The 9162-nt window shown below is 38.2% G+C and overlaps 1 protein-coding gene across 1 annotated transcript in view; it reads right to left on the bottom strand.

The window, feature by feature from the left end:
• Nucleotides 1–1001: 1001 nt before the first annotated feature.
• AKT3 (AKT serine/threonine kinase 3) overlaps nt 1002–9162 on the bottom strand; it is a 327132-nt gene continuing 318971 nt past the window's right edge. The window contains exons 13-14 of the mRNA XM_019527250.1: nt 7989–8091; nt 1002–4663 (exon numbers count right to left, since the gene is read on the bottom strand). Coding sequence (XP_019382795.1) covers nt 4578–4663; nt 7989–8091 — 189 coding nt within the window. The 3' untranslated portion in view covers nt 1002–4577. The remainder of the gene's footprint in view (nt 4664–7988; nt 8092–9162) is intronic.

The following is a 9162-nucleotide window of genomic DNA, read 5'->3' as shown; positions in this document are numbered from 1 at the left end:
CGGGGGAAAGGGGGGGGGGGGGTTCTCTTCACTTCATACTGGTTTTTGTGAGAAAGGATTGGGATGGTTTAGACCTCCAATTTCCAGAAGGGCTCATGTACAGGTACTGGAGATAGGTACCAGCCTCAGCTGGGGTGAATTGAGGCCCTAGCCATCTCCTTGGTCCTTCCTCCTAGCTAACTTAGGTGACTCCCTGTTTCAGCTTGCTAGCTCCTGTGAATCCTGTTCTTAGGCACCTAACTACTCCTCCACAAGCACTGCACAAGCTGCCCAGCCACTGAAGTTGAGGCAGTGAATTTCACCTGGTGACAAGGCACCTGAATATTAGGTGCCCTAAATATCCAGCTCCCTGTGGATACAGATCTGAGTTAGCAAAGTAATCCAAAGTGTCTAAAAAAAAGCCAAGGTCCTCAAAGCCTTTATAATTTTTAGTATAACATACCAATATTTAAATGCCAGTGGTCCAACACCTGCCATCCAGAACCTTACTATTTTTCTATAGCATAAATTGATTTCAGCAACAGAAACTGAAAACTGAGAATCTGAAATATGTTGCACCAAATTATATTTATCATTTGGGCTTTACGGCAAAGTAGTCTTCAACTGAAATGGCACATAGCATCACAATCAGAATATTACATGCATGGTGATAAGAAAGTAAATCATGATGTACAGCTTTTATAAAAAGAAATTAAGTGAGATCCTTTCAGATTCTAGAGTTGAATGAACTAACCGGCATAAATAATTTTAAAAAGTGCACACTAGATGACATGACCAATAATCTGTTTTGAACTGTAACTTGGACACTTGAGAGTTCTCCTCTGAATTGCAGTGAAAACCTACTTGTTTCAGTTTTTCACCACATTGCAAGGAATGGATTTGAGATTTTATCCCATATATTTAATATTAATGTGCAGGTATAAAAATAAGTCTTCTGCAGCAAACTTCAACATGCACATGTACAAAACTTCACAAAAAGGTAAGATTAATAAACACAGAAGTAGCAGATTGACATAGTGCTTTATTTAAGCTGTCTGTACGAAGGAAAATAATGTGCATCCCTATCATATACGTGTAAAAATACTAAGGATGTACAGTGTACAAAAACAGTTTCTTGTTATTTCACATCCTTGTGGGTCATATACTTAAGGAAATAAACAGTTTAAGTATGACCAACAGTAATATGGTTTCTTGGGTTCATAGTCGTGTCTGCTTAATATCCTTAACCATATGACTAGATCTTGCATGGATCTAATGAAAGAACTAGCAAGGTCAAGAAATGTCACAAACTCTAAAGCTACAGGGAGGTAATTCAATTACCAATTTAGAGATTTTTATTTAAATAAATACTTTACATTTCATGCTTGCCTGTAATGCACTACCAGGAGCAAGATAAGGAAATTCTACTGTAGACAGTACAAACAGTAGCAGCAAAGTGTGTACATTGAGGTGTAATATATAGACCCTGCAGTTAGTAAGGCAAGACCTTACTTTTTGTACTCTAGGAGAAGCACATGGCCCCTGCAAGAACAGTCAGCTTTAAGAAGCCACAAATAAAGATGGAAAAAATGTAAAACAATACTGGAGTAAATGTTCTTTAAGCATCAGGAATGTACTGGAAGATGGGTTAGTGTGGAAAGCAAAGCTGTGTGCAAAACTGCCAAAATCCAAACAGAAATGACCTATTTCCTCAAAGATGGCTGCAGTACGAGAGGGCATACTGTACATCATGGAAGTCAGTACAAGCTGGAGTTTAAAGTCTGAAATATACTACGATTGAAGGCTCAAGGTACCAGCCACCAACAGCTGTCCAAATCCAAACCAGAACTGTGGACAGGAAGAGAAAAAGCTTCAGCATTTTTTTTCAGCACAGCTTGAAGATTTATCTTTTGTCCTTTCTAACACTGGTAGCAGAAATCAGGAATTCCCAAACTCCACAAAGCGTTAAATTAATGTTAACTTTGTCTGTAATAAACTTGATTGAGGATTTATGGAGACACATTATACAATCCAGAGCAAAGTCTTAAATGGCTTTTACTAACTAACTAAGCAATAACGATCTAGCCACAGGGCCTCTTACAGATAAGGAACCACAAGCTGGAGGCACAATCCCAGCTGGTCATTAACTTTAGGAAATGCCCTATGCCAAGGAATTTATTGCTATTACAAGCTGAAAACAAAGGAGGAAAACATACAGGCATATACCGCAGCTTTTTACTCAACAATGTAGGTTTATGTTGGTAGGTATGAGGCCTTGCTAGAGTATGAATTAACGCCCTGACAATCAGTTCATTTCAATATTTTACTATTTCAGTGTAGAAATGTCTATGCAAAAGGTGCAGACTAGACCTCCAATGTATTTACTGTGCTCCTGTCACTCTCCAAAGAATAATTTCTCTAAAGGCAAATATTTAGTGTGTTACAAGGTGATGGAATGACATCCTATAGTTAGAATATACATAAAGATACATCTCTGATTATCCATTGATTATTAAAGATAAACCTTTGCTTAGGTAGAAACGTGAAAAATCTTCTGAATTAGTCTGTGTCTTTAGCTGCCTTGCTAAAATGCCCATCTACCCCTTGAAAACATCAGCACAGCCACTGCCAGCAGTGGGTTTTATGCTAGGATATATAAATTATCAATGTCAAGAGGCTAAGGCATCTGTGTATCTGCGTGTGAACATTTCTCCTATCAAAAACCATTTACTCATTCATATAATGCAATCAGTAATACTCAGTGATATCACAGTCTGTATGGGAGGAAAATAAGGAAATGAGGATACTTTAGTGATAATTCCACGGAGTAAAGATTTTCTGATGTTATTAGCAAGGGCATATTCTCACCACTGCTGCACTTGTTAGCAGCTCTGGAATATCTCAGCTCCTAGCACCAAAGATTATCATTAGTGAAGGTCACAACTAAGGTTTTTGCATACGTCCTGTTAATTACAGATCTTGGAAATAGAAAGACAACATTTTCCTATCAGTGAAGTGTTTATCATGATGGTTAAATTCAGTCAATTAGGTACTGCTGTCATACTTAACACATCGGGTTTCATTATCTACTTGATTTAGGGCAAATGTTCCTTGAGGATAGCAGTCCCCATTAATTTACTGGTTTCAGATGTATTATAAAGTGCTTTTCTTGTAATTACTGTGGTCTCAATTGTTCATATGCATTTCTTTCATAGGAAACAGAAAATTTATACTATGCTGTCAGACTTTTATAACACATCAATATTTAGTGGAGCAGACCCATTAATTTTTAACCCCTTGGCACACGGAGTTGGAACTTCCTTATCTCCAGCACCAAAGAACTAACCAACAGTATTTTAACCCCCCGAACCCAATTTTAAGCAATATGTACAATTTCAGAGCCTTGTTAAAATGTCCACCTAGGAGAAAAAGTGCATTGTTCTCTTCAGCTTGTACAGTCCTTCCATATATTACAAAATAAGTTGCTGTAAGCCTGTTCTAAGATATAGCAGCATTTGCAAACATGACACACTCCTTATCACTAAAAATAAATACTACTGCAGTATAACCAAAAAAAAAGAAAGATAATTCAGAGTTAAACACCTGGAGAAAAAGCTAATTCACAAACTCAAAATAGAAACAAAGAAGGCAAACACCTGTTCACCTTCGTGCACAAATTTTGGTGAAAAGCAATACCATTATGCCTGTCTACATTCTTCAGCCATCAGAGGTGATGTATTTCATAAAAGAAAAAGAAAAGCATGAGAAAAATGTTATCTGGTGCAAATTATAAGACCCTTAAAACAACTTCAACCGCTGCTTTTATGCCTTCATTTCTTGCATGTAAAATGTTCAATTCTCCGTGATTGCACATGAACCTGGAAGTCTAAGTGGCAGGCTGGGTGAGCCCAGCCCTTCTGCTTCTTCTGTAGTATCCAACAGTAATTAAAAAATAATATATATATATATTTATATATATCAACAGTTATAAGTCCTCTTTTGAATGTTTCCCAAACAAATTCCAGCCAGATGTTAATGACATAGACCTGCTTCAAGTAATGATATGCCTAACAAAAACCTTACATATGTACATCACCACCGTCAACACTTCCTTGTTCTGACCAGCACAAACGGAAGTAAAAGAATATGCACTAGTCTTCTGTTTAAGACTAATTCCAATTCTGATTTGTCTCCTAGAAGGAGAGAGGAAATATACCTGGAACCAACATGTTCTTCATTTAGCCTCCACTATGAGGAACAGTAGATGACTATTTGTGCACAAAATGTACAGTGTAGGATTTAAGTCATCCAACTTCAAAAGATTTTAAATGATTTCTTGACATTGCTATTACACTGAGACAATGGGCAGCAGCACAGTGGGAGACTTTAGACCTTAGACCAAGTTTCATGCAAAAAAATAAAATAAAATAAAATAAATAAAGCCCTGTTGTTGAGGGTGGGGAGGAAACTTGTTCAATTTGGAATAACCTCTGAAAGTGCCCCTGCTATCTTAAATAATATCTACTACTGGTGGTGATGTTCAGGAATCATTTTCAGTGATAAACCTAAGATGATGGTGAAGCAGCAGAACAAAAGAGTTATTCTCGTCCACTTGCAGAATAGGAAAACTGAGGGAAATGCGGCCGTCTCTCATTGTCCATGCAGTCCATACCATCTTCATCATCTGTGGGAATGGAAAAGCTTAATATTTTAATTAATTCTCAACAAAACTAGATTTTTTAATTGATCTGTTATGGTTATTTCAGTTTTTCAGCCAATTATGGTCTCATTAAATGTATAAATAGCACTAGCTGCAGAGACATGAACCCAGGGCATCCAATCCCCTCCCAGGGGACTACTGTAACCATCCTGATAAAGACAATCATCCTCCTGCTTGCTCTCCTTCTGGCTAACTCTTGCACTTGTGCCTGCCCAGTAACTCAGCTTCAATAGAATAGATGGTATCCCCTCATCCAGCTTATTCTATAGCCTAATGGTTAGAGTACTCTCTGAAGACATAGGGCATATGGGTTCATCTCTTCCCCAAGCTGAGACAGATCTAGAATCATCACCTCCCACTTTCTGCTCAAGTTATCTAACCAACAGACTACTATGCAAGAAGTGGGCACCTCTACTGATGTAAGACTAGATGTTCTGAATTCGTCTCTTCGGAAACTACTGACACAGTCAATTCCAAACTAAGATCAGACAGTGTAAATTACAAGCAAGTGCAAATGCCTGATGGATAGCTTCAGCTTGGTTCCCACTGTCTGTATTTCTGGATTTGTCCCCTAGAATTGCCCTCTGCTTGCTGTTCTCTATATCAAGAACATAGATGCCTAACCCTGAATCACTCTAAGCATTTCCAAAGTTTTTCCATTGACTATGTAGGGATCCTAGATGCCTAACTGGGCTGTTCTAGATTGAACTGTGGGGGAAGACATTCAGCAGTTGGGGCATGGCACTGTTGAAATCCAGGCGTACACAGAGTTGCTTTGAACCCAGCTGCACACTAATCTGGAGCTGGTTCCTGAGCCCATGGAGCTGCTGTGCTGATCATAATAGTACAGCACTTTCTTGATTCTTCTAACACGTCTAATGAAGTTTAAGTCACTTTTCATGCATATAACCAAACCCCTGACATCTTCTATGATCTTCAGCCACCTACCTTGACCTGGAACCTGAAGATGTATTATTTACATTTGGAAAAAAGACTAGGAGGAAATATATTCAAGTATTTTAAGCTAGATCATTTTACTATGCAAGACCATCTAAAGGCTGCATTCTCAAAATTCTCCCCCTTAAACTTGAAACCGTCTCAAATTCTAGGTCATTTCAAGTTAAACTTTTTGATGAATTGGGTATCTACACTGTAGTCAAAAATGCGATTTCAGCTCGTGTAGACTTAATGAGCTACTTTTAACCAAGTTGGTTCAAGAGCTGGTAGCAGCGGCAGCCTGGGGTTTAAAATAACCTAAATCACCTGATTTCCTCAGGTTCCCAGACGGGTTTTCACAATCTGCACCGAGTTCCACGTATCCTTAGCCACACCGTTTTCTGTACTTCTGCTAGCTACTGGAAAACTTCCTCAGATAAGTACAAGCAGAAATCATATCTCTGACACCTTCAGCCTAATGATCAGCCGAGAGTTGGACTGAATGCTAAAGCACTTCACAGAGCCCAAATTTTCTTTACTGTTAAATTTAAAGACTGATAAAAGAATAGCCAATTTTTTTTCATGTGAGCAAACATTGTTAGAAGTTCCTAACTTTAACACACAAAGCTTGTTCTTTTCCCCTGAATTTTACTTTAAAGGCAAACGTGGAAAATTTCTGCTAAAGAGAGATGGAGGAAAGAAAGGCCTTTTAGAAGTTGGAAGAACAAAAGAACAGCTATGCTGGTTTTCTACAAATTTCAAATAAACTTCTAGATGGACAAAGCACAGAAAATTTCAGGAAAAAAAATAATTTGGGATATATAAACCACCAAAAAGTGGTAAATAATCAATGGAATTCAAGCTCCTCTATTGTGTAATACACATACCGGCTCCTTTTCCATCTGCAAAATTTTTTTAAAGTACATTTATAAAGTACACTTTTTTAAAAGTACATTTTTAAAAACTAGTGTTTGCAGTATTTTTTACTGTTTGCCAACTGCTAATTTTTTGTTAGACAAAAACTAGTATAACCACATTATGGTTTGTGTATATGTAGATAAAGACGGTTAAAATGCACTATGTATTAAGGGTGAAATTCCCTTCAATCCAGACATTAAAAGCCCAAATCATGATTTAAATGTAAATCAAGAACTGCATTAAGGACACTGGTGCGACATGGGGCCTGATAGGAGGTCTGCACTAGAGTGAATTTCATGTAAAATAATGGATATTGGCAAAAGACTTGTCCATTTTCTTCCCTGGCAACTGGTTCTCATTTTCTGGCCCTGATTCAGCAAAGTATTTTAGGATGCATTTAAACTTTAAAAAATGAAGTAGGTCCATTGAATTCTATGGGGCATGCATGTACTTAAAAACAGGCATGTGCTTAAATACGTTGCTGAATTGGGAACTTTAGCAGCAGTTGGCAAACCAGAAGTTTGGTGACTTGTACTTAATCACTTCAAGAATAAATAAAGATTATAAGGAACTGGAAGCCAATTAAGAAATCTAAGGCCCTCTCTACATGTTACAGGTATCATGCAATTAAGTGGTTAATTGCACAATTACCTTGAGACCAGATACACATTCAGAATAGCTATCACATGATAAAAAGCTCAAACCCTTTAAATGTGTGGTAACTTTATAGCTGGCTGCTATTGAGCTTTGATTTGCACACGTAGCAGGATCTCCCCTGCAGCTGGGAGCCCCTTCAGCCAACAGGGCTCCCAACCACAGAGGTGTAACCCCCGAGCCCTGGGGATCATGGCTACTACGATCCCCATGGCTCAGGAGTGCATGAAACCCCCAGGGCAACACTGGGCTCTTGGTGCTGGCCTCACATGGAACTGGGACCCAGAGTCCAACAGCTTATAGGGCTCTGAGTCCCTGCTCCACAGGAGGCACAGTTCGGACCCAGAGCCCCATCAGCTATGGATCTCTGGGTCTTGGCTGCATGTGACCCCTGTGGCTGTGAGCCTCCCCCTACACCAGCAATAAGGCACAGTTTGCTCTAATGCATATTTCCACAATTGCACCTCCGGCCATGCAAATGTGCTATGGCAGGAGGCGCGATTGGTGATTGTTTGAATCATACATTAGATCCTCTCATGCCTTTACCTGTATGTGTAGAGGGAGCCTAGGTAGCTAAATATATAACCTTATTACTATGCCCAGTGTAAGTAGCCTGATGCCATAGAAAAGTACTCTTATTTCCATATTAATTTTCTACTAAAATTGGTGAGACCACTTTCTTCATTATGACAGTGTAACTTATTTCAAACAACTTTTTATAATAATTTTAAATATACAAACAATTTATTTTCTCAACCATATATGACAATTTTAGGCTTACATTTTTCAGGCGGCGTTATTGTAATAGTCTGAGCTGTAAATTCTTCATCAAAATATCTCGTGTCTGTCTCAGATGTCACTTGAGGTTTAAAAGGAGGTACAAGCTGAAGGAGGCAGACAAAGAAGAGTAGAGTTAATACACCAAAAAGTCAACCAGATAACCACCTGGAATACAAATAAATCATTCTGGAGCCCTGTAGTTAGACCAGACAACCGGTAACTGAATGAACCTACAGCAAAAGGTATCTGAGTCTTGACTCCTGTCAAAACAAGAGAGTTGCCAAATTTATTACTCAAACTAGTGTTAGTTTAGAATTTAGGTATCAGCAAGACCACAGTAACTACCTTATTGTCACTCCCAGGTGGTGTCTTCTTCTTTTCTAAAGATAGACTGCAATATATAAAGATAATTAACTACGAATTCTGGCTGGGGATATAATACTCATTGGAAGATCACCATTAGAGCTCTTGTCGTGCAAAGGCTTCCACACATGCTTAACTTTATACAACGCGTAGCTGCAAATAAAGACAGTGGGATTTTTCAGAGTGATAAAAGTTAGATATGTGCTGTTCTATATCGAAAAAAAAGAATGATACACAGATGGAAGCAATTTTAAATATGAATAAAGCTGTTTATGTCTGAAACAGTCTCATGAATACTGGATTTTGTCCCCCTTTTTCCAGCATTTTACAGTATTTCTAACAGCAATAAGAATTTTTATGGTCAAAACTGTTCCAGTTCATTGGCTTGCTAATGACTTTACACTATACCCAAGCACAGAATTAGCTTGATGAACATGCCATAAATCAATCAAGAACTTCTGGACAAGACAGCTCAGGAAACAAATGCAGACCACTCAGATGAGCAGCCTCAGAGTAGTATCACTGCATGGAAAAAAGGGTGCAAAATTTCTCAGTAATTACTGAAACAAAATTAGAAGAAATAAAATAATCAAATGCGCTCCCATTCTCCTAGATGGTTAATAATCATGAAAATAAGGAATCTGTGTGAGAATAATATCACAACATTATCTGAATTTAATCGAAAGGTATTTCTTAAGAGTGAGCAGTGCTCCCACATATGTTGGCTCTATCAGGTTTTAGAAAGCTGCCCAGTTCTGAGTAAATGCACTTTATAACCTTATTGAACTCCATCTCCATTTCTGCCCTGCCCT

Source organism: Gavialis gangeticus, unplaced genomic scaffold (assembly GCF_001723915.1).
Source record: "Gavialis gangeticus isolate Ggan-Ray unplaced genomic scaffold, GavGan_comp1, whole genome shotgun sequence".
Lineage (NCBI taxonomy): Eukaryota > Metazoa > Chordata > Crocodylia > Gavialidae > Gavialis > Gavialis gangeticus.
The sequence above is the reverse complement of the archived record's forward strand: the minus strand, read 5'-3'. Positions and strand labels throughout refer to the sequence as shown.